The 26,481-nt window shown below is 46.0% G+C and overlaps 1 protein-coding gene across 3 annotated transcripts; it reads left to right on the forward strand.

The window, feature by feature from the left end:
* Positions 1 to 25,329, forward strand: LOC143730927 (free fatty acid receptor 2-like). Of its 3 annotated transcripts, XM_077221504.1 has the most exons (3): positions 1 to 51; positions 142 to 172; positions 23,131 to 25,329. In XM_077221504.1, the coding sequence occupies exons 1-3, from the start codon at positions 36 to 38 to the stop codon at positions 24,140 to 24,142; spliced, it is 1,059 nt and encodes a 352-aa protein (XP_077077619.1). In that variant the 5' UTR covers positions 1 to 35; the 3' UTR covers positions 24,143 to 25,329. The 3 variants fall into 3 exon arrangements, with proteins under 3 accessions (XP_077077619.1, XP_077077618.1, XP_077077620.1); XM_077221503.1 differs by having other exon boundaries at positions 21 to 172; XM_077221505.1 differs by lacking the exons at positions 1 to 51; positions 142 to 172 and adding an exon at positions 2,393 to 2,474.
* Positions 25,330 to 26,481: the final 1,152 nt, after the last annotated feature.

Here is a 26,481-nt window from a genome sequence, read left to right on the forward strand (position 1 = left end):
TACCAAGGAGACTTGGAATGTAGAGCACGAGTCATATGAAGCACTTTTATGGTTCGTTTATGATGTTTTGTTGTCCAGATTCAATCCTAATTTCATTGTACCGAAGACATTTAGCCAAACTCTTTCTTTTGTTTCACACAGAATCGTTGTACGGGTTTGGAACGACATTAGGGTGAGTAAATAACGATCTATCTAACATTTTTTTTGATTGTGAATCGCTTCACTTTTATAGCACAATATATTCAAAACACCAGCATAATCTCTAGGAGGTCTGGGAAAAAATACTGGTTTGACTAAAATAATTTCGGTGGTTTAGTTTAGTTAAAAGTGAAAGTTAAAGTCATATATATTAAAAATGTTAGATATTTCATTGTACAGTATTGCACAATCCCGAGTTGTCCTCTCTTGTAAATTCCTGAGTTTTGCAAAAGAGGAAATGTGTCAAGAGTGTCCTTTCACGTCTCAAAAGCTTTCTCACTACATTAGGTAACTGCACAGTCATATTTGAGAACTTCAGACATCTTTTATTGTTATTTATTAGTTTGGCAGATAAATGAAACCTAAAAATAGCCTTAAAATAATACAGCACTACTATAGGCATAAATAATATACTGTCTTTAGCATTAAACTTTGGTGCATCATAGAGACACTCTTCACTCCTTTGCGAGTAAACAGCCAACCAAAACACTTTAGCAACAGCATAGCAACCGAACTAACAACACTCAAAACAACAGAAAACAGTAAATTTACACACACGCATACATATACAGTGCTTAGCATAAGTGAACACACCCATGCTAAAGTTGACTAAAAAGAGGAATAAAAAATCACCTTTTGGAAATTGATCTTAATGCCTTAATTAAAAACATGAGGAAAAACCCAAACTTTAAGGACACCAATTTTTTTGTGTGAATGAATAATAATATATCGTAAATAAATAAATGTTCTTCCTGAAAATACAGGGTGCATAAGTCAGGACACCCCGATGTTAAATTCCCATAGAGACAACAGATTTTTATTTTTAAAGGCCAGTTATTTCATGGATCCGGGATAATATGGATCCTGATAAAGTTCCCTTGGCCTTTGTAATTAAAATATCCCATATCATCACACACACTTCACCATACCTAGAGATTGGCATGGGGTACCTTCCATAAGATCATCTCTCAATGCAAATCAAACCAGCTATTAGCCTAACTGAAATAACACCATAGCAATCTCTAGGTATGGTTAAGGGAATGTGATGATGTGTAAAGGGAACTTTATCAGGATGCATATTATCCTGGATCCATGAAATAACTGGACTTTAAAAATAAAAATCTGCCTGTCTCTATGGGAATTTAACATAGGGGTGTACTTACTTACGCAACCTGTATATGAATGAAGAACATTTATTTATTTACGATACATTATTCATTCACAAAGAAAACTGGTGTCCTTAAAGGTTGGATTTTTCCTCATGTTTTTAATTAAGGCATTAAGATCAATTTCCAAAAGATGATTTTTTTTATTCCTCTTTTTAGTCAACTTTAGTGTTCACTTATGCTCAGCACTGAATACCTTATGTAGCCCCGGCCCTTTTCAGCGCTGCACTCGTTTTCTGGTTTGTATTTCCACAGCATAAAGGTGAGATCTTACAGATTTAATGAACCACTTGTTTTAAAATCTTCCTGGTCTACTGGCATTTGAAATGAGATCCGCTTCAGACATTGGAGCCCGTTCTCATCCTTTGGCGGCATATGTGACGCCATATGACAAAACGGCGAAATACTACGCACATGGCACCCTTTATCGTCAATATAACACGCGAACCCAAGGCATCATAAAGTTGACTGGCATCCTTTAGCGTGAATATGAGACGCAGACCCTACCCCACACCTAAACCTACCCATCACAGTGCGTGTTATATTGACGATAAAGGGTGCCATGTGCGTAGTGTTTCGCCGTTTTGTCATATGGCGTCACATATGACGCCAAAGGATGAGAATGCGTTAGACATTGCAATGCTCATGATAACTTTCATTAACTCTACATATAAGTAAATCCACTTCACCAGCAAATTACTCTTAGTCTGCGATGCCAAAATAAAAGTACAGATCTACCACAAAAATGTTCAGAGATAATATTCTAAAGATGCCTGTGTGCTTATTTCTCTGATGTATAAGGTCTATACTCATTTTTTTATAGTACATTATTATTAATTATTAGTTTATTACTATATTACTGATATTTGAATAAGCAAACGTGAGTGTATAATGATTACACTTGCTCGGAGTAAAACAGGAAGTATTGCTTATTTCCTGTTGTGTCATTATACGTGTGTGTGTGTGTGTGTGTGTGTGTGTGTGTGTGTGTGTGTGTGTGTGTGTGTGTGTGTGTGTGTGTGTGTGTGTGTCATAATGACCTCATTATAAGAAGCATTTTGTGAGTGAGAAGGGGACATTGTCACTTCAGTGGTACTGGACTGAATTAAGGTATGACATTAACATTAATTTCTTTCGTTTTGTGTAGTTTGAGATTGTAGTTTGTCATTAACCACCTTTAAAATGGTACCATTATACTTCTGAAATTAATCAACAGAAATCATTTTCTAAGGCTAACACAAACATTTTTAATTTCGGGATTCTCTGGGGTCATATAAATCATGAGAAAGATAAAATGCATAGATAAATCATCAGTTAAACACCTAATCTGCTGATGCATAAATGTTAAAAGCCTGTTTGTCTGCTTGTCTAATACGAAATTGCACATGTCCATTTTTTCCTGACCATAATCATCTTAACACCGTTATGGTCACATCGTAATTATGACTTTCAAAATTGTTAGATATTTATTTTGTGGTACAGAATTTTGACCAGTTAAGAGTCTGTCTCGGTTTAGTGTGGAAGTTAGAGTTAGGTTAATAATAGTATCACTTATAACACCTTCACAACTACATTAAATTAGATTTGTATATTTGATCTGCATGATATTGGGGGGTAAAATGATATGCAGTATCAGTGGAAATAATGAATAATTCTAGAATGATTCAGGTGATTTTGAAGAGAGGTGAATCTGCATACAAACATTAAAATTAATTTAAAAAAAATTTTTTGCTGAACTTTTAGGGAAAAACTTGAAAATGTCATAATTGTGTTTAATCTTCAAAATGACTTTCTCAAACCTCTCTCAGTAACCATAAATTAAACCGAGTTCAGAGTTCAAAACGTAACAGAGAATGAGAGACATAGGCCACATTCTTACTTTTTTCACCCTTTCAATCTGACCATAAAATAATAATAATAATTAAACAAGAATTATATATTGCAATAAGTGTTCGTGAAAGTTATGCTTTACAATATTGTGTTACTCCAGACATCAACATAGTGTCGGCCCAGATCCGGCCCACATCTGGTACACGTGGATTTGGGCTGACACTTTGCTGTCTGGGTAAAACGTAACTAATTGCATTACTCAGGTAGCCTACTTTTTATGGAAAATAATGCATTGTGTTACTTTTCTTTTTCTTTTTCTTTTTCTCACATAGTCTGGACTTGTTTGTCTGTTTAAAAAAAAACATAAGTTCTATTTTTGGCAAATGTAAAGGCCCTTTAACACCAAAAGTAAAATGAATAACTCTTAGGCTGGAGGAAATGCAAATTCACGCCTGTAGAGTAGAGGGCGCAGCTCAAACAAACCTTTGGTTGAAACACAAAGGTTTAATTGGATCATCGAAGGTCTGCAGCAAAAACATTGGTTAATAAAATGAAATTAAACACATAGGCCTGTTTAATTATCGCAGGTTTGCGTAATAATCTGAGTTTGCATTTCACTGTTTTTATTCATTCTGATGAATACTCAATCGGTCTTTGTGCAAGTGAGATTAGTAAAAGACTGCTCACGTTAGTCTAGTAGTACAATAAGCATCATGTTCACCAGCACACACAACACTTCTCAACATAAGGACAGAAGAGATATCAGTCAATAAATGGGAAACAAAGTAACTTTTGTAACTTATTTGAAAAGGTAACTTTATTGTAAATTTCAAAGTAATGTTACTTTACCAGTTACTTCAAAAAAGTAAAAAAAACAACTCGCATTACCCCCAACCCTGAATGTAATAATATTAATGCATTGCTAAAAAATTTGTTATAGTACAGTATTTTGCCAGTTTGCCCTGAAATTTAATTTCAATATATCATACAGCCCTAATGTTAAAGTATTTATACCTAATGTATGGCTGTTTAATATTTCTGTTATTTTGAAAGAAGACATATTCACCAAACATTTACAGTATATGTTAATTTATTGATCAACAATGACCAGAAGTACCTTATTACTCATTTCTTGTTTTGCAGGTTATTGTATTTAGCGACACAGTCTTATATCTCTTGAGGTTCCATGATGCATTTCCTGTGCTGCCTTATAAAAGTTCAAATTTGACCCCTGAACCAGTACTGCATACTGAATGTGTCACACACAGTTGGTTTAATCAGACTCATATGTTTTGTACTACAGTATATTTTTATTGGATTTATTATATTACCTTATCTTTAACTACCCTAATGTTTTTATTAGCTGTCAAAATAACAGTGTCTGTACAGGAAAGTTGGATAAACAAAGCTTGCTTCTTCAAAAACAACATTTTACTATAATTAAAGACTTATCACTTGTATCAACACAATGCATTAACTTGTGTGAGATGGCGAGAGCCGTAATAGGTTCTAGTGAGCACGCAATAGTTTCTACTAAGCACGTAGTAGTTTCTCATGAGCACGCAATGGTTTCTTGTGTTTCTCGCGAGTACACAATAATTTCTCGTGAGCACGCAATACTTTCTCGTGAGCGCGCAATAGTTTCTTGTGTTTCTCGCGAGCACACAATAATTTCTCGTGAGCATGCAATACTTTCTCGTGAGCGCGCAATAGTTTCTCGTGAGCACGCAATTCTTTCTCGTTAGCACGCAATACTTTCTCGTGAGCACGCAATAGTTTCTCGTGAGCACGCAATAGTTTCTCGTGAGCACGCAATAGTTTCTCGTGAGCATGCAATAGTTTCTCGTGAGCACGTAATAGTTTCTCGCGAGCACGCAATAGTTTCTCGTGAGCACGCAATAGTTTCTCGTGAGCACACAATAGTTTCTCGTGAGCACACAATAGTTTCTCCTGAGCACGTAATAGTTTCTCAGGAGCAAGCAATAGTTTTCTCGTGAGCACGCAAGTATCTCACAAGCACCTAATACTGTAGTTCCTCGAGAGCATGCAATAGTTTCTCGGGAGCACACAGTAGTTTCTCACGAGCACGCAATCATTTCTCGTGAGCACGCAATAGTTTGTTGTGAGCATGTAAAAGTTTCTTGTGTTTCTCATGAGCACACAACAGTTTCTCATGAGCATGCAATAGTTTCTCGTATTTCTTGTGAGTACGCAATAGTTTCTCGCGAGCATGCAAATTTTTTTCACGAGCAACTAATACTGTAGTTTCTCGTGAGCACGCAATAGTTTCTCGTGAGCACGCAGCGAGCACGCAATAGTTTCTCGCGAGCACTCAATAGATTTTTGTGAGCACGCATTAGTTTCTCGTGAGCAGTTTCTCCTGAACAGTTTCTCCTGAGTACGCAGTAGTTTCTCCTGAGCATGCAATAGTTTCTTGTGAGCACGCAATAGTTTCTCGTGTTTCTCGTAAGCACGCAAACGTTTCTAGTGAGCACGCAATAGTTTCTTGTGAGCACGCAATAGTTTCTTGTGAGCACGCTATAGTTTCTTGTGAGCACTCAATAGTTTCTCGTGTTTCTCGTAAGCACGCAAAAGTTTCTAGTGAGCAGGCAATAGTTTCTTGTGAGCACGCAATAGTTTCTTGTGAGCACGCAATAGTTTCTCGTGAGCATGCAATAGTTTCTCGTGAGCACGTAATAGTTTCTCGCGAGCACGCAATTCTTTCTCGTTAGCACGCAATAGTTTCTCGTGAGCACGCAATAGTTTCTCGTGAGCACGCAATAGTTTCTCGTGAGCACGCAATAGTTTCTCGTGAGCATGCAATAGTTTCTCGTGAGCACGTAATAGTTTCTCGCGAGCACGCAATAGTTTCTCGTGAGCACACAATAGTTTCTCGTGAGCACGCAATAGTTTCTCGTGAGCACGCAATAGTTTCTCGTGAGCACACAATAGTTTCTCGTGAGCACATAATAGTTTCTCGTGAGCACGTAATAGTTTCTCAGGAGCAAGCAATAGTTTTCTCGTGAGCATGCAAGTATCTCACAAGCACCTAATACTGTAGTTCCTCGAGAGCATGCAATAGTTTCTCGGGAGCACACAGTAGTTTCTCACGAGCACGCAATCATTTCTCGTGAGCACGCAATAGTTTATTGTGAGCATGTAAAAGTTTCTTGTGTTTCTCATGAGCACACAACAGTTTCTCATGAGCATGCAATAGTTTCTCGTGTTTCTTGTGAGTACGCAATAGTTTCTCGCGAGCATGCAAATTTTTTTCACGAGCAACTAATACTGTAGTTTCTCGTGAGCACGCAATAGTTTCTCGTGAGCACGCAGCGAGCACGCAATAGTTTCTCGCGAGCACTCAATAGATTTTTGTGAGCACGCATTAGTTTCTCGTGAGCAGTTTCTCCTGAACAGTTTCTCCTGAGTACGCAGTAGTTTCTCCTGAGCATGCAATAGTTCCCTTTCGTTGTCACTCCGAGTTACGTCGGATGACGACGAATGGGGTTTCGCTTAGAACACCTATCAACTTCGAGTATTACAAAACGAGCCAATGGCAAAGAAATGCCATGGGTCTGCGGAATTTGCATGACGTAACTCCGCCCCACCTCGTGGGTATAAAAGGAGGACGCCAGCAACAGGCAGATATGTTTTCGCTTCGGAGCCAAGAGCATTTCTTCACTCCACAGTCATCTCTGACTTCGCTCTACGAGACGAGCTTCTCTCTCCGGTGTTGGTGTGACGGCGATCTGCAGCGAGCTCACAGTGCCTGCTGATCTGTGCAGTAATCTGCCAGTGTGTGTGTGTCTCCCTGTGCGCTTCAACATCGCGGAGTTTTTTCTCTCCTCTCATAAAAGAGCTCGCACGCGGCACGTCTTTTTAAAGACGGCTCGCCCGTGCATTTCTGGTTGCAGCGGACTGGTATCGGACTCTGATGGGCACGAGCGCTGTCTAGTGTGTTTGATCATGCTTGAACAGCGCTCGTGGGTGACTCATGTTCTCGCAAGGGAACGTGATCATCGCGTCATAAATAGGTCGAGACTCGGTGAACTCGCAAGAGTGAGAGTCCCCTCATCCACCCCCCGATCTCGGCGGGTGGCCAGGGTGACCTGAGGGTTACGGTCTGGAACAAGGCGCCGACTATGTGTCCGTGACCCCAGCCCCCCTCTTCAATGACGGTGCCCGCTAGTGAACTGCTGATTCCCGCGAGTCTACCCTCTGGTGGCCCGCGTGTTTCAGTTGAAGCTACAGAGGAAGATGCCATGTCTGTTGCAGCATCACTAGGTGGGCTTGAGTCTTCTGGAAGTGAGGGCTCGTCACAGCTGCCACCTTCCGGTGTGCATACGGCTGTGCCTGAGTCTGATCCGGAGATGACGGCCATGCTTTCCTGGGACGATTGGTTTTGGGTAAGGCCGCCGACCCTCGTCCGTGGCAAACCCCAATACCTCTCTTCCCGGACGTGCATGATGAGATCTCGAAGTCCTAGAAGACCCCCTTGTCTTCTCAGGACCGCTCGCTGATCTCATCCGCCTTTCCTCCCCTCGATGGGGCCGCTGCCCTTGGGTACACTGGGGTTCCCCCGGCTGAACGCTCTGTTGCGATGCTATGTGTCCTCAGAGTGCTTCTTCTCGGCGCAATCCTAAGCACCCGCCCGTGGCCTGTAGGTTTTCGTCTACGATTGTGGCGAGATCCTATAGCGCCACGGGACTGGCAGCCGCCTCACTGCATGCCATGGTCATTCTGCTGGTCCACCTGACCCAGATGCTCATGGACCTGCACGAGGGCGGGACTGACCCAGGGCTGTTCACTGAGCTGCGCGCCGCCACTGACCTTGCTCTCTGAGCGACGAAAGTGGCCGTACGCTCCCTGGGTCAGGTGATGCTCACCAGTCTGTGGCTGAACCTGTCTGATGTGCTGGATGTCGCGCGGACCCGTCTGTCCGACATTCCCATATCCCAGGTCGGCCTCTTCGGCGGTGCGGTTGAGGGCTTGCCCAACAGCTCTCAGCCGCCCATGAGCAGAGTGAGGTTGATTCTGTCCCGACGGCCCCGCCGTCCGCTCAGATCCCTCGTCTGCCCACCGCCGAAGGCGCCCTCCCGCGGCTCCCACCCCGCCCGTTCACGGGCCGGCTCTGGGGGCCGCGGGCGGACGCCACAGCCCTCTCCAGCCCCGCCCCCCGCTACACGCCGGGTTAAGCGGCGCTCGTGAGACGGGCACCTCGGCGATGGAGCAGACTGAGGTTGATTCTGTCCCGACGGCCCCGCCGTCCGCTCAGATCCCTCGGTCTGCCCACCGCCGAGGGCGCCCCCCCGCGGCTCCCACCCCGCCCGTTCACACGGGTCGGCTCTGGAGGCCGCGGCCGGACGCCACAGTCCTCTCCAGCCCCGCACCCCGCTACACGCCGGGTTAAGCGGCGCTCTTGAGTTGGGCTCCTCAGAGATGGGACTCAGTTCTTTCCAGGAGTTGGTAGCAGGACCACTCCTTTCCCCGGGGAGGGCCGGGGAAGAATCCTTATTCTCCAAAGAGCTGATTCTCCCGTCTCTGAGCACAGAGTTCTCGGACGTCACAGAGCGCCGCCCACAAGCCGTGCTCTCCTCGTCCCCCTCTGTCCCAGAGGTGGTTGACATGGCGTGCCGTCCACGGACCGCTTCGCCCCTGTCCCCCTCTGTCGCCAGACCCCTGGCAGAGCAGGCCCCCGCGGGACGACCAGCCTGGTCCTCCCCTGGCCCCTCTGCCAGGGCGCGGTTGCTAACTGTGCCCCCACATCGGGCCGCTATGCCGTCCACGTCTGGGCCAGTTACTCCGCTTCGCTGCCCCTCCGGGGGGACGCCTGTGGTCGCATGATCCCGCTGGTTCAGTTCCTGGGAGCCTGGTTAGAGCTTCCCCGTCTGTCCCGCTGGGTCGCGCGGACCATCAGGCTCGGCTATGCGATTCAGTTCGCACGGTCTCCTCCCCACTTGGGGAGTCCGCTCCACTTTTGTTGGTGGCTATGCCCCCATCAGGAGAGCAGAGATTGCCACCCTGCTGGCGAAGGGCGCAATCGAGACTGTCCCTCCAGCCGAGATGAGGTCAGCCGGCTTCTCAGCCCCTACTTCATTGTCCCTAATAAAACCGGTGGGTTACGGCCAATCCTGGACTTGCGCGTGCTGAACCGCTCCCTTCACAGGATGCCGTTCAAGATGCTCAAACGCGTTTTCGAATGCATACGGCCTAGGATTGGTTTGCAGCGATCGACCTGAAGGACGCCTACTTCATGTCTCTATTCTCCTTGACACAGACCGTTCCTTCGGTTTTCTTTCAGGGGCAGGCATCCAGTACGCGGTTTTCCCTTTCGGGCTAGCCCTGTCTCCTCGCATCTTCACGAAGGTCGTCGAGGCTGCCCTTGTTCCCCTTCGGGAACACGGGGTTCGCATCCTGAGTTATATCGACGACTGGCTGATCATAGCTCACTCTCGAGTTCAGGTTGCGAACACAGGGACCTAGTGCTTCGGCACCTAGCTCGTCTGGGCCTTCGGGTCAACTGGGGGAAGAGCAAACTTTGCCCCGTGCAGAGGATCTCTTTTCTCGGTATGGATATCGACTCGGTCGCCATGTCCGCGCAGCTTACGAGCTAGCGCGCGCGCAGTCACTGCTGACTTGCCTGAAAGATAGAACAGTTCGAGGGCAAGAGTGCGGTTCCACTGAAACTTTTTCAGAGGCTCCTGGGCATATGGCTTCTGCAGCCGCGGCAACGCCGCTCGGATTGCTTCATATGAGACCGCTTCAGCTTTGGCTTCGCGACCGAGTCCCGAGGTGGGCATGGCAACACGGCACCCTCCGAGTAACAGTTACTCCGACCTGCCGTCAGACCTTCACCCCGTGGTCGAACCTCAGTTTTCTACGGGCCGGAGTGCCCCTGGAACGAGCTTCGCGGCATGTTGTTGTAACGACAGATGCCTCCTCCACGGGCTGGGGTGCCATGTGCAATGGACGTGCTGCCGCGGGCTCCTGGACAGGACCCCGTCGCCTCTGGCACACCAATTGCCTCGAGTTGCTGGCCGTACGTCTTGCTCTGCGCCGCTTCCGGGCCGTGCTCAAGAACCAACACGTACTAGTCCGTTCAGACAATACCGCCACTGTAGCGTACATCAACCATCAAGGTGGTCTACGCTCCCGCCGTATGTCGCAACTCGCCCGCCACCTCCTCATATGGAGTCAGAAGCATCTGAGGTCGCTTCATGCCATTTACATCCCCGGAGCCCTGAACTGTGCAGCCGACGAGCTCTCACGGCTTCAGCCCCTCCCGGGAGATTGGCGACTCCATCCCCAGTCGGTTCAGCTGATTTGGGACCAGTTCGGGGACGCACAGATAGATCTGTTTGCCTCTCACGACTCGACCCATTGCGCCCTGTGCTATTCCCTGACCGAGGGCACGCTCGGCACGGATGCACTGGCGCACAGCTAGCCGCGGGGCCGCAAATATGCGTTTCCCCCAGTGAGCCTTCTTGCGCAGACCCTGCGCAAGGTCAGGGAGGACGAGGAGCAGGTCATTGTGGTCGCGCCATACTGGCCCGCCCGGACCGGGTTCTCCGAACTAGTACTCCTCGCGACAGCACGTCCCTGGCCGATTCCCCTGAGGAAGGACCTCCTTTCTCAGGGACGGGGCACCCTATGGCACCCTCGTCCCGATCTTTGGAACCTCCACGTGTGGCTCCTGGACGGGACGAAGCAGGTTTGAGTACCCTTCCACCTACGGTGGCGGCTACCATCACTTCCGCTAGAGCGTCGTCCACGAGACACGTCTACGCGTTGAAGTGGAACCTCTTCGTCAACTGGTGCTCTTCTCTTCAAGAAGACCCCCGGAGATGTTCGATTAGTGTCGTGCTTTCCTTCCTTCAAGATAGGCTGGAGCGAAGGCTGTCGCCCTCCACCCTGAAAGTCTATGTTGCCGCTATTGCCGCACACCATGACCCAGTCGAAGGTAAGTCTGTTGGAAGGCACAACCTGATCATCAGGTTCCTGAGAGGAGCGAGGAGACTGAATCCTCCTCGTCCTCCTCTCGTTCCCTCTTGGGACCTCTCAGTGGTTCTAACTGCCCTGCGGAGTGCTCCCTTTGAGCCTTTGCAATCAGTGGAGCTTAAGTTCCTGTCTATGAAGACAGCGCTCCTGGTTGCATTGGCCTCCATCAAGAGGGTGGGGGACTTGCATGCATTCTCCGTTGACGAAGCGTGCCTGGAATTTGGGCCGGCTTACTCTCACGTGTTCCTGAGACCCCGGCCTGGATATGTGCCCAAGGTTCCTACCACTCCCTTCCGGGACCAGGTGGTGAACCTGCAAGCGCTGCCCCCGGAGGAGGCAGACCCAGCCTTGGCACTGCTCTGTCCAGTACGCGCCCTCCGCGCCTATGTAGACAGGACGCAGTGTTTCAGGACCTCAGACCAGCTCTTTGTCTGTTATGGTGGGAAGCTGAAGGGAAAGGCTCTCTCCAAGCAAAGGTTGTCTCACTGGATAGTGGACGCCATTGCCTTGGCATACCAGCAGCAAGGTCGACCGTGCCCCCTTGGTGTGACCGCCCACTCCACCCGGAGTGTGGCATCCTCTTGGGCTCTAGCGCATGGCGCCTCGCTAACAGACATCTGCAGAGCTGCAGGCTGGGCGACACCTAACACATTCGCCAGATTCTACAATCTCCGAGTGGAGCCAGTGTCCTCTCATGTACTCGCTTCAACCAGCTAGTACTGGACCCGCTCAGGTGTCTTCGCTTGCTCGCCATTCCACTCCACGGACTGGATACGTGCGATATTCTCCTCAGGTGAGCTTCCCCGAAAAGCCCTGAGTTCCTCCAGCACTCCTGACGTTGGCGCCAGTGTCTATTGCCTGTGCGTCGGCTAGGTGCCTCCCGTGTGCATGGTCCCTCCTCTGAGCGACCCCCACATGTGTATTTCCACTGTAAGCCTCTCTGAGCGTGTGTCTTTCCCTTGGCAAGCCACCTTGCCACCCCTGGGGTTGAAATATTCCACCTGCGGCTGGACACCATATGTTCTCCATATGTCTCCTTCGGGTCATATGTGTATTCTCTAAGTCCCCCCCCTCTGGGTTGGCAGTAATTGCATATTTCCCCAAAACTTTGGGATATGCTCCCCAGTGTACCTTGGTATTCCTGTGCTAAATAGGAGTCCTTCGTCCATGCCAGTCTCACGACAGGGATCTCAGATTTACGCAGGGCACTGGAAGACAGCTGAGAAGGTGGCGTGATTAGACTGGTAACCCCATTCGTCGTCATCCGACGTAACTCGGAGTGACAACGAAAGGGAACGTCTCGGTTACGTATGTAACCCTCGTTCCCTGAGTAGGGAACGGAGACGTTACGTCTGCCTGCCACTTTCCGCTGTACCGCGGGGATCGCCTGAGCTCAGTCTTGGCTCCTCAGCGAAGAAACATATCTGCCTGTTGCTGGCGTCCTCCTTTTATACCCACGAGGTGGGGCGGAGTTACGTCATGCAAATTCCGCAGACCCATGGCATTTCTTTGCCATTGGCTCGTTTTGTAATACTCGAAGTTGATAGGTGTTCTAAGCGAAACCCCATTCGTCGTCATCCGACGTAACGTCTCCGTTCCCTACTCAGGGAACGAGGGTTACATACGTAACCGAGACGTTTCTTGTGAGCACGCAATAGTTTCTCGTGTTTCTCGTAAGCACGCAAACGTTTCTAGTGAGCACGCAATAGTTTCTTGTGAGCACGCAATAGTTTCTTGTGAGCACGCTATAGTTTCTTGTGAGCACGCAATAGTTTCTCGTGTTTCTCGTAAGCACGCAAAAGTTTCTAGTGAGCACGCAATAGTTTCTTGTGAGCACGCAATAGTTTCTTGTGAGCACGCAATAGTTTCTCGTGAGCACGCAATAGTTTCTTGCGAGCACCTAATACTGTAGTTTTCTTGTGAGCACGCAATAGTTCCTTTCGAGCGCGCAAGTTTCTCATGAGCATCTAATACTGTAGTTTCTCCTGTGCATGCAATAGTTTCTCACGAGCACGCAATAGTTTCTCGCGAGCATGCCAGAGTTTCTCGTGAGCAGGCAATAGATTCTCCTGAGCACGCAATAGTTTCTCGCGAACACCTAATACTGTAGTTTTTTCCAGAGCATGCAATAGTTTCTCGTGAGCACGCAAAAGTTACTCATGAGCACGCAAAAGTTTCTCGTGAGCACGCAAAAGTTTCTCCTGAGCACACAATAGTTTCTCCTGAGCACGCAATAGTTTCTCGTAAGCACGCAATAGTTTCTCACGAGCACGCAATAGTTTCTCCTGAGCACGAAATAGTTTCTCCTGAGCACGCAATAGTTTCTTGCGAGTACGCAATAGTTTCTCACGAGCACGCAAGTTTCTCACGAGCACCTAATACTGTAGTTTCTCCTGTTCACGCAATAGTTTCTCGTGAGCACAGAATAGTTTCTAGCAAGCACTCAATAGTTTTTTGTGAGCACACAATAGTTTATCGTGAGTACGCAGTAGTTTCTCGTGAGCACGTAAGTTTCTCACGAGCACCTAATACTGTAGTTTTTTCCTGAGTACGCAATAGTTTCTCGTGAGCACGCAAAAGTTTCTTGTGAGCACGCAATAATTTCTTGTGAGCACGCAATAGTTTCTTGTGAGCACGCAATAGTTTCTCGTGAGCACGCAATAGTTTCTCGCCAGTACGCAAGTTTCTCACGAGCACCTTATAATGTAGTTTCTCCTGACCAGTTTCTCCTGAGTACGCAGTAGTTTCTCCTGAGCACGCAATAGTTTCTTGTGAGCACGCAATAGTTTCTCGTGTTTCTCGTAAGCACGCAAAAGTTTCTAGTGAGCACGCAATAGTTTCTTGCGAGCACCTAATACTGTAGTTTTCTTGTGAGCACGCAATAGCTACTTTCGAGCGCGCAAGTTTCTCATGAGCATCTAATACTGTAGTTTCTCCTGAGCATGCAATAGTTTCTCGCGAGCACGCAATTGTTTCTCGTGAGCAGGCAATAGTTTCTCCTGAGCACGCAATTGTTTCTCCTGAGCAGGCAATAGTTTCTCCTGAGCACGCAATAGTTTCTCGCGAGCACACAATAGTTTCTCGTGAGCACTCAGTTTTTTGTGAGCACACAATAGTTTCTTGTGAGCACGCAGTAGTTTCTCGTTAGTACGTAAGTTTCTCACGAACACCTAATACTGTAGTTTTTTCCTGAGCATGCAATAGTTTCTCGTGAGCATAGAAAAGTTTCTCGTGAGCACGCAATAGTTTCTTGTGAGCAGGCAATAGTTTCTCGTGAGCGGGCAATAGTTTCTCGCCAGCATGCAAGTCTCTCACGTGCACCTAATACTGTAGATTCTTGCGAGCACGCAACAGTTTCTCGCGAGCACGCAATAGTTTCTCCTGAGCACGCAATAGTTTCTCCTGAGCACGCAATAGTTTCTCCTGAGCACGCAGTAGTTTCTTGTGAGCAAGCAATAGTTTCTCATGTTTTTCGTAAGCACGCAATAGTTTCTCACGAGCACGCAATAGTTTCTTGTGAGCACGCAATAGTTTCTCGTGTTTCTCGAAAGCACGGGTGGGGACACACATCAGCTTTGTGTTGCTTGTTTGGGAGTGGAGCATGCCCAGTCAGTCCTCGAGGGGGCTGATTGTGTGCATTGTATGAGTCTATCTATGAAGACGCTCCGCTCTCGCCGATCGTTCTTTGATCGTTCTTGAATGGTTCGGTTCGCGCTACCCGCGCGGGTCCCGCTGTTGCCTAGACACGGCGGCGACTCGCATTTTGGGGTTCGCAAACGGATCTGACAGCGTGGGTTGGGACGGGCTCCGCCCTATCTTAGCTTTCACCTGCAGATCCAGTGTGCTGCGATTTCCAGTTCCGAGGGATTGGTATCGTTAGTGTTTTGTTAAGAAAAAGTGAACAAAACAAATAAAAGTATTAAGAAAAAGGCAGATGTTTGATTTTTCAATAAATGGGCAGCTCATAACTCTGTTTAGTAAAGATGAGCTTTTTAAAGGAGGTTTTTCTAATGCTGTTGCTAGTTAAATATTTCTGGACAGCTGAACATTATGAGAGTGAAAATAAAAAGAGTTTATTAGATGAAATGTATCTAAAAAAACAGGAAAACTCTGTATCTCAGCCTCCTCGTCGGGGACTACTGGTTTTTCCCTATCTCCACACTGAGGTGTCGAGATCGTGGAATAAACCGGTTTCTATGTTATGTGTTTAATACCCAAACGTCTTAACTAGAGTAAGGTTATGGGTATTAAGTATCATGGTATGACAGTGCCTTGGATTATAGAGACGCTTGCGAGCTTTCTCTCTCCCGAGTTGGCGTCATCATTTTTAACCCCGACGTTACCCACCAGCCATCTTTAATAATAAATCAATTTTATGAGGCAGTACTGGTGGGTAAAGTATTTAAGGACATAGATGAATGTGAGGATGTCAGCATTGACTCTATTCGAGAATATATTCGAGAATATATATATATATATGTTTATATGTATACGTTTTTCTGATATAAAAATAAAGAAAAAGAAAGATAAAAATGTCTGTTCTTCTGGACGCTCCGCTTTCAAGAAAACTAAACCTTTCAGCGGCGTTCCAGAGGTTTCTTCCTCACCAATCTATGTTCCTTAAACTGGCATAGAGTGCAAAGAAGAAGACCTGATGCTGAGGCTATCAGGCTTCTAAGGGTGGTCCCCTCCGGGGTAGGGACGGTTTTGAGAAATCGTTTCTCCTCGGCGCCCTCTGGGGTGCGACTCTCTGAGGAGGGTCGCAGCGCTGCCAGTTCGATTGTTCCCTGCCGGTTCGCCATTCAGGGCACCGAGGTGTCAGCGTCCCCATACGATCCTCCGAGGAGGGTCGTAGAGCAGTCAGTTCGGTCTCCCTGCCGGTTCGCCGTTTCAGGGTGCCGAGGTGCCTGCTTTTTCCTCCGATCCTCCGAGGAGGGTCGTAGGAACTAAGCTGTTAGAGGTAGGCAAGATCTAAATAAAAAGAGGACTGTCGTCATCTCTAATAAAGCTTAGACAAGAAGTCCTGTCGAAAAAATAAAAGGAGGGACGGTTTTGAGAAATCGTTTCTCCCCGGCTCCCACTGGGGTGCGACTCTCTGAGGAGGGTCGCAGCGCTGCCAGTTCGGGTGTTCCCTGCCGGTCGGCGCTTCAGGGCGCCGAGGTGTCAGCGTCCCCGTCTAATCCTCCGAGGAGGGTTGTAGAACGGTCGGTTCGGTTGTTCCCTGCCGGTTCGCCGCTTCAGGGCACCGAAATGATTGTTCAAGCAAATCCAGAGGCCAGTCGAGAGACTGGTTCCCCTTATCTGAATTTCTGGCAGCGTGGAAACTTCTGCCAAATATTTCTCTATGGGTCCTGCACATAATAGAAAAGGGTTACAGCGGTTCTCGTCCGCCCAGATTTCAGGGGGTCCTCCCTACGGTAGTGGACTCACAGCAGGCTCTGGTTATGGAGCAGGAAGTGCTTACACTCAAACAGATTGTATCACAGATTCAGTCCGAGGACTGGTTTGTCACAATAGACTTGAAGGACGCGTACTTCCAAGTATCTATTCATCAAAGGAAGTTCCTGAGGTTCGCTTTAAAAATGGGGCGAAGCATACCAGTATCGGGTTCTTCCATTTGGCCTAGGTTTATCACCCCGCACCTTTACAAAATGCGTGGATGCAGCTCTGGCTCCTTTGAGATTCCAGGGCATTCGCGTATTGTATTATATCGACGATTGGTTGATCCTAGCTCAATTTGAGCATATGGCAGTTCGGCATCGAGATGTCGTTCTGTCTCATTTAAAGATGTTGGGGTTGCCACTCAACGCCAAAAGAGTGTGATCCTCCCAGCTCAGAGGACCACTTTTCTAGGTGTAATATGGGTTTATCTAGGCCAGTCACTCACTGTGAAGCAGTTTCAGACTGTGGGTCTCATGTCAGCTGCGTTCAACGTAATTACCTTTGGCCTTCTGTACATGAGACCCCTGCAGTGGTGGCTCAGGACCAAGGGGTTTTCTCCGAGGGGAAATCCGTTTTCACATGATCAAGGTCACGCGGCTATGCCTATGTGCCTCGGTCATGTGGAAGAACCTTGGTTCCTCGCCCAGGCCCAGTGTTGGGGGTTTCTTGTCGACGCATTATGCTATCGACGGATGCTTCCCTCACAAGTCGGAAGTGATCATGAGTGGTCGCTCGGCGGAGGGTCCGGACAACACACTGACGATCTCGTAAATCAGAGCAGATATCCTGTTGAGGCAGGGGCTGAGGCCCGGGGAATGGAGACTTCACCCCGTGGTGGTGGAGCTCCTATGGGACATCTTTGGTCAAGCTCAGGTCGATCTTTTCGCTATGGTTTTCCCTCACATATCCAGCTCCTCTCGGACTGGACGCTATGGTGCAGGTGTGGCCGAGGCTGCACCTGTACACATTCCCCCCGTTATCAATGCTCCCGGGAGTTCTGCTGGGGTGCGACTCTCTGAGGAGGGTCGCAGCGCTGCCACTTCGGTTGTTCCCTGCCGGTTCGCCGCTTCAGGGCGCCGAGGTGTCAGCATCCCCGTGCAATCCTCTGAGGAGGGTTGTAGAATGGTCAGTTCGGTTGTTCCCTGCCGGTTCGCCGCTTCAGGGCGCCGAAATGATTGTTCAATCAAATCCAGAGGCCAGTCTCGAGAGACTGGTTCCCTTATCGGAATTTCTGGCAGGGTGGAAACTTCTGCCAAATATTTCTCTATGGGTCCTGCACATAATAGAAAAGGGTTAAACGGAGTTGTGGAAACGGTGGGCTTGGCCTCTGAGGGGGCCCAGCTCATAGAATCCGGTCTCTCGACTGAGGTCGTTGAGACCGTCCTTCAATCCAGAGCTCCTTCCACGAGAAAACTATGTGCATTGAAATGGAAACTGTTCTCTACATGGCGTGGAGAACGTTTTTTAAATCTTGTTAACTGCCCGGTTGGTACAGTTCTCGATTTCCTCAAGACCGTTTCTCTGCTGGATTATCTCCCTCCACCTTAAAGGTGTTCGTAGCGGCTATATCTGCTTATCACCCCTCTCGGGGCTTTTTCTCTTGGGAGAGATCCTCTTATTATTTGTTTTCTCCGTGGTACATTGAGGCTCAGGCCTGCACTGCAATCTAGATCACCGGCTTGGTTTTGGCCATTGTACTTGAGGGTCTGGCCTTGGCTCCCTTCGAGCCCTTAGAGGAGGTTTCAGAAAAATTCCTCACTCTAAAGATTATATCTCTCCTTGCTATTTCGTCTATCAAGATAATTGGTGATTTACATGCTCTGTCGGTTGCTCCTTCATGTCTGGAATTTGCACCTAGTATGGTGAAAGCATTCCTCTACCCTAGACCGGGTTATATTCCTAAGGTCCCACTAAATGTTGGGGGCCCAATAGTGCGGCAGGCCTTTTATCCTCCTCCCTTTAATACCCCAGATCAGGAACAGCTTAACCTGTTATGTCCAGTCCGGGCTTTAGATGCCTACATTCACAGAGCTTCTCTGTGGCGTAAATCTGAGCAATCATTTGTTTGTTTTGGGTCACTCAAGAGAGGATGCCCTGCATCTAAACAGGTGATGAGTAAATGGATAGTCAAGGCTATTCATTGGCTTATGAAGCCTTCACCTATGGCTGTGCGGGCTGTGCCGGCCCATTCTACTCGGAGTATGGCGGCCTCTATGGCCTTAATTTCGGGAGTTTCCCTTCTTGACGTGTGTAATGCGGCAGGATGGTCCTCTCCGCATACATTTGTCAGGTTTTATGACCTTGACCTCTCCACTCCTGGGGCGAGGTTGCTTGCTTCTTAGTGTGCGTAGGACTTCACACAGAACGGGCATTTGTCACTATGGCGTAGTGGGTATGGGGTTCCCATCGCGTCTCAAACGCAGCTCGAGTTCCCTTGAAAGGGAACGTCTCAGGTTACGTATGTAACCCTGGTTCCCTGATAGGGAACGAGACGCTGCGTTTGCCTGCCATACTTCCTGCATGCCCTGATCGACTTGCTTCAGGTTTTTCAGAAGCTGTCGCGGTCTGATTTCAGGGCTGCTATATAGTTTCCTGGTCTATGACGTCACCTATGTCGTAGTGGGCTTCCATTGGACTGATTTTACACGTGCTTCACGGCGTAATCACGCAGAGCGTTCCCATCGCGTCTCAAACGCAGCGTCTCGTTCCCTATCAGGGAACCAGGGTTACATACGTAACCTGAGACGTTTCTCCTGTGCACACAATAGTTTCTCGTGAGCACACAATAGTTTCTCGCGAGCACTCAATAGTTTTTTGTGAGCACACAATAGTTTCTCGTGAGTATGCAGTAGTTTCTCGTGAGCACGTAAGTCTCTCACGAGCACCTAATACTGTAGTTTTTTCCTGAGCACGCAGTAGTTTCCTGGAGCACGCAAAAGTTTCTTGTGAGCACGCAATAGTTTCTTGTGAGCACGCAATAGTTTCTTGTGAACACGCAATAGTTTCTCGTGAGCACGCAATAGTTTCTCGCCAGCACGCAAGTTTCTCACGAGCACCTAATACTGTAGTTTCTCGTGAGCACGCAATAGTTTCTCTCGAGCTCGCAAGTTTCTCATGAGCACCTAATACTGTAGTTTCTCCTGAGCACGCAATAGTTTCTCGAGATCACGCAATAGTTTCTCGCGAGCACGCAATAGATTCACGCGAGCACGCAAGTTTCTCACGAGCACCTAATACTGTAGTTTCTCCTGAGCACGCAATAGTTTCACCTGAGCCAGCAATAGTTTCTCGCAAGCACTCAATAGTTTTTTGTGAGCACACAATAGTTTCTCGTGAGCATGCAGTAGTTTCTTGTGAGCACGTAATAGTTTCTTGTGAGCACGAAGTAGTTTCTCGTGTTTCTCGTGAGCATGCAAAAGTTTCCTGTGAGCATGTAAATGTTTCTTGTGTTTCTCGTGAGCACGCAACTGTTTCACGTGAGCATGCAATAGTTTCTCATGAGCATGCAATAGTGTCTCGTGAGCGCGCAATAGTTTCTCGAAAGCACGCAATAGTTTCTCGTGAACACTTAACAGTTTCTTGAGAATGCGCAATAGTTTCTCTTGAGCACGCAATAGTTTCTTGTGTTTCTCGTGAGCACTCAATAGTTTCTCGTGAGCACGCAATAGTTTCTCGAGAGCGTGCAAGTTTCTCATGAGCACCTAATACTGTAGTTTCTCCTTAGCACGCAATAGTTTCTCTTGAGCACGCAATAGTATCTCGTGTTTCTGGTGAGCACTCAATAGTTTCTCGTGAGCACTCAAGAGTTTCTCGTCTTTCTCGTAAGCACGCAATAGTTTCTCGCGAGCACGCAATAGTTTCCCCGTGAGCACGCAATAGTTTCTACAGAGCACGCAATAGTTTCTCGCTAGCACGCAATAGTTTCTTTTGAGCGCGCAAAAGTTTCTCGCGAGCACCTTATACTGTAGTTTCTCCTGAGCACGCAATAGTTTCACCTGAGCACGCAATAGTTTCTCGCGAGCACTCAATCGTTTTTTGGTGAGCACACAATAGTTTCTCGTGAGCACGCAGTAGTTTTTTGTGAGCACGTAATAGTTTCTTGTGAGCACGAATAGTTTCTCGTGTTTCTAGTGAGCACGCAAAAGTTTCTTGTGTTTCTCATGAGCACGCAACAGTTTCTCGTGAGCATGCAATAGTTTCTCATGAGCACGCAATAGTGTCTAGTGAGCACGCAATAGTTTCTCGAGAGCACGCAATAGTTTCTCGTGAACACGCAATAGTTTCTTGAGAATGCGCAATAGTTTCTCTTGAGCATGCAATAGTTTCTCATGTTTCTCGTGAGCACCCAATAGTTTCTCGTGAGCCCGCAATAGTTTCTCAAGAGCGCGCAAGTTTCTCATGAGCACCTAATACTGTAGTTTCTCCTGAGCACACAATAGTTTCTCTTTAGCACGCAATAGTTTCTCGTGTTTCTCATGAGCACTCAGTAGTTTCTCGTGAGCATGCAATAGTTTCTCATGAGCACGCAATAGTGTCTCGTGAGCACGCAATAGTTTCTTGAGAGCACGCAATAGTTTCTCGTGAACACGCAATAGTTTCTTGAGAATGCGCAATAGTTTCTCTTGAGCACGCAATAGTTTCTCGTGTTTCTCGTGAACACTCAATAGTTTCTCGTGAGCACTCAATAGTTCCTTGTGAGCATGCAACAGTTTCTCGAGAGCGCGCAAGTTTCTCATGAGCACCTTATACTGTAGTTTCTCCTGAGCACGCAATAGTTTCTTTTGAGCACGCAATCGTTTCTCGTGTTTCTCGTGAGCACTAACTAGTTTCTCCTGAGCACGCAATAGTTTCTCGTGTTTCTCGCAAGCACGCAATAGTTCCTCGCGAGCACAAAATAGTTTCTTGTGAGCACGCAATAGTTTCTCGTGAGCACACAATAGTTTCTCGCGAGCACGCAATAGTCTCTTGTGAGCATGCAATAGTTTCTCCTGAGCACGCAAGTTTCTCACGAGCACCTAATACTGTAGTTTCTCCTGTGCACGCAATAGTTTCTCGTGAGCGCGTAATAGTTTCTCGTGAGCACTCAATAGTTTTTTGTGAGCACACAATAGTTTCTCGTGAGCACGCAGTAGTTTCTCGTTTGCACGTCAGTTTCTCACGAGCACCTAATACTGTAGTTTTTTCCTGAGCAGGCAATAGTTTCTCGTGAGCACGCAAAAGTTTCTCGTGAGCACGCAATAGTTTCTTGTGAGCACGCAATAGTTTCTCATGAGCACGCAAGTTTCTCACGAGCACCTAATACTGTTGTTTCTCCTGAGCATGCAATAGTTTCACCTGAGCACGCAATAGTTTCTCGCGAGCACTCAATAGTTTTTTGTGAGCACACAATAGTTTCTCATGAGCACGCAGTAGTTTCTCGTGAACACGTAATAATTTCTTGTAAGCACAAAGTAGTTTCTCGTGTTTCTCGTGAGCACGCTAAAGTTTCTTATGAGCATGTAAAAGTTTCTTGTGTTTCTCATGAGCACGCAACAGTTTCTTGTGAGCATGCAATAGTTTCTCATGAGCACGCAATAGTGTCTCGTGAGCACGCAATAGTTTCTCGAGAGCACGCAATACTTTTTCGTGAACACGCAATAGTTTCTCGAGAACGCACAATAGTTTCTCGAGAACGCGCAATAGTTTCTCCCGAGCATGCAATAGTTTCTCCCGAGCGCGCAATAGTTTCCTTTTAGCACACAATAGTTTCTCGTGAGCATCAATAGTTTCTCGAGAGCACGCAATAGTTTCTCGAGAGCACGCAATAGTTTCTCGAGAGCACGCAATAGTTTCTCGTGAGCACGCAATAGTTGCTCCCGAGCGCGCAATAGTTTCTCAAAATTCCGCAATAGTTTCTCAAAATTGCGCAATAGTTTATTCCGAGCACGCAATAGTTTCTCGCGAGCGCGCAATAGTTTCTCGTGAGCAGCCAATAGTTTCTCGTGAGCACACGATAGTTTCTCGTGAGCACGCAGTAGATTCTCGAAAGCACGCAATAGTTTCTCGTGAGCACGCAATTGATTCTCGAAAGCACTCAATAGTTTCTCGTGAGCACGCAATAGATTCTCGAGAGCACTTAATACTTTCTTGAAAGCATGCAATAGTTTCCCGCGAGCACACAATAGTTTCTCGTGAACACGCAATAGTTTATTTTCAGCACAGAATAGTTTCTCGTGAGTACGCAATAGTTTCTCGAGAGCACGCAATAGTTTCTCGAGAGCATGCAACAGTTTCTCGAGAGCACGCAATAGTTTATAATGAGCACGCAATAGTTTCTCTTGAGCACCCAATAGTTTCTCCTGAGCACGCAATAGTTTATTTGGGTATTTCGCCGGAGTCTGTATCTTGCAATTATGTAGTTAAAACTGTTGACATGCTTTTCATGTAGTGCGCTTTTGATATTGCATGCAAGGTTAAAATGCTTATCTTGAATTAAATCTTTCTTTTTCTCTTACAGGTTTGCATACTTGGCATCTACAGTGAAAATGACGTGGACGGTGGGTCTCAGTAACCTGGTGTTAGCGGTCTACGGATTTACGCTGATCACAGGCCTTCCAGCCAACATTTTGGCTTTGTACACCTTCTTCCAGAAGGTGCGCCAGCGCTCCACCCCGATGGACGTACTGTTACTCAGTTTAACAATCTCTGACTTGATCTTCCTCTTTTTCCTGCCTTTTCGCATGGTGGAGGCGGCCAACATGAAATGGACATTGCCGTACTTCCTCTGCCCGCTGTCGGGATTCATCTTCTACTCCACCATCTACAACAGCACCTTCCACCTGACGGCCATCAGCGTGGAGCGATACCTGGGTGTAGCTTTCCCCATTAAATACAAACTCAAACGCAACCCTCGAAATGCCGTGATAGCCAGCGTCATATTCTGGGTGGTTTCCATGGCGCACTGTAGCATCGTCTACATCATGCAATATCATGACCATTCGAACCCCAACTTCACCGATCCATCAATGCGTAACACTTGTTATGAAGAATTCAGCGTCGAACAGCTCAAGATCCTCCTGCCGGTTCGCATGGAGCTTTTTGCAGTGCTCTTCCTCACGCCGTTCATCATCAGCTGCTTCTGCTACATCCGATTCATCCACATCCTCTCCAATCTGCCCAACATCAACGCCAAGAGGAGATATAGAGCCATTGGGATGGCGTTGGGAACACTTCTGGTCTTCATTATCTGTTTCATGCCTTACAACATCTCACATGTGGTTGGATACGTGGGCAACTACAGCCCCGACTGGCGGGTGTACGCTCTGCTCACCAGCACGTTTAATGCATCCCTCGACCCTTTCATATTCTACTTCTCGTCCTCGGCACTCAGAGGAACATTTAAGAACGTCTTGCAGGAGTTGACGAGGCGGCTGCTAATGCCCTGTTGCCGCTCGATTCTCTACTGCCCTCTCTTGAACTGTTCGAGTACTGAGGAGAAAACTCAGAGCACGACCGACAGCTCACTGTAACACCATAAGCTAGATTGCATGAATGCAATTAATATGAGACTCAATGAGACTCAATCTTTGAGGTATCTACTGAAGAAGAGCACCACATGAGCCAGTATTTTTCTGTATTTTCTTCAGACTGCAGTCAAGCGATGTCAGCACATGCTGATCAGTTCAAAGCAATTGACTGTAATTCTGATGTGCCATTTGATGGCATCAGCTTAATGGACCTGTATAATGGAATACTATCACTATAGAGTGCATTAGTACCCTCCCATTTTTTATACTTCCGGAAGTATTTTTTCCATGCATGTTTTCCATAGGGATTTTTAAAAAATGTCTTTGTTAAAGTAGTAAATGGCATGAATTAAGCTGTGAGGTGAATCACAGCATTACAAACTTTGATTTAAAGCAAATATATCTAAAAAAATCGGACAAAAAGACAAAGATACAAGAAACTTTGAAGCATTACAAATGACAGTCGAATTAAAGGCAATGGAAAAATACAAAACTATTAACTTAAAGTGGTTGATTATATTTATTAAAACCATATATTTTAAGTGTAATGCAAAAAATGCATATATTATATGTACTGCAAGCTCTTTTGGCACCATTTACTTGCTGCGATTCTGATGTATTTTTCTGTAAAGCATCATGGGTAATGTAGTTTTTCACCACCAGTCTAGCTGTTAAACACAATTATTTAATAAATATGCTGAAATAATGTGAATGGATGGTTTCAACAAAATCATATGCCACTGATTAACAACCTTGTATCTCACAGCAGGTCTGTCTTTAAAGGTTGTCTCCCTATGGAGAAAATGAATGGATTTTATCGCACTATTGCATTGTATCGACTTGTATTATAATATTACTTTTGCATCTATTTGTGTTCAACGTGCCCTCAACTTGGACTTTCAAGTAAAGCTGGTTGACCTTGGTAGTATTCCTGGTGAAGCAGCCTAGTACGGGCATCATGTTTTTTTTTAATGCACTGTTCGATATTGATCCACACGGTGTCCTCTATACGCGATGCGATAAGATTTCAGTGGTTTGTGACATTGATCAAATATCACTGCCAATCAGAAGAGCATGGGGGGAAAGTATCTTTGTAAGCTCACTGCACTCGCTATATGGACATAAGTACATAATCAAATTCATAAATATTATAACTTTTTAACATTATTAAAAATAAATTAATGATACAATTTTGTCATTGAATACATTTGTTGGTTCACAGTTCACACAGAGTTCACAGTTTGAATACTTGCTTCCTTTCATTTATTTTCAAGATCTGAGGTAAATTATCCATTTTTGCTTTCATGCAAAATAATGTTCAAACTCACATTAGACCCTTTTAACATTAAATAAAGCACATAATCAGTACCTGATAGTCACTGTCATGGCTGGTTAGGATAAAACACTTTGACAGTTCAAACAACCAGACTTTAAGCCAACTGAATGTTTTAACATTTTTCTTGAACACAATTTTTAAAGATCAGTTCTGGATAAACTTCACTGTATGAATAAATTGCTGAAAAGTTCAGTGAATGCTAATAAAATAAATTATATTAACTTTTCTCCTGACACTATATAATAACAATAAAAAATTTCTAATATTTTGTTTTTTTCTGTACAATTTTATAGATATTTTTTTTCTTTTTATGATCATACCTTGAATGATTTAATAAGGAGAATACTTTTTTTGCATGTAAAGATTTAAATGTGTGTTCTTTTTAAGAAATTAAATATTTTTGATGCTTATATAAGTATTATTTTGCATGTAAATATGTAACTATTCAGTTGTTCTTTATTTTATGCAAGAACAGATAACACAAGCTTCCTTTTTCCTTCATGCCTTCATGTGTCATTTCTACTGAATAAAAATATGCAAACAAGCTTGTTTTTTACACATCAATCAATCAATCAATCAATCAATCAATCAATCAATCAATCAATCAATCGTTTATTTATAGAGCACGTTTAAGACACAACCGAGGTTGACCAAAGTGCATTAGCCTAAATAGATAAAAGAAACACAAAAATAAAACTAATATACATACAGGTACGTAAATACCAGACAGCCAAAATAAGCAATCAATAGAATAAAAGAGAAATCCAGGAAGACAAAATATAGAGTGTTAAGAGCCAAGGTGAAAAAGTAAGTCTTAAGATGAGATTTAAAAGTACAGATAGATGGGGCATGCCTAATAAAGGGAGGAAGGCTGTTCCACAGTTTCGGTCCAGCAGCGGCGAAAGCACGATCACCACGTTTTACTTTAGGAACTGTGAGACGGTGCTTTATTCGGGGCTTTGTAGACAAATAATAACATTTTAAACTCAATCCTATATATACTTGA

The sequence above is a fragment of the Siphateles boraxobius genome, unplaced genomic scaffold (assembly GCF_051911475.1).
Source record: "Siphateles boraxobius isolate OS27281-9 unplaced genomic scaffold, OSU_SipBor_1 84, whole genome shotgun sequence".
Classification (NCBI taxonomy): domain Eukaryota; kingdom Metazoa; phylum Chordata; class Actinopteri; order Cypriniformes; family Leuciscidae; genus Siphateles; species Siphateles boraxobius.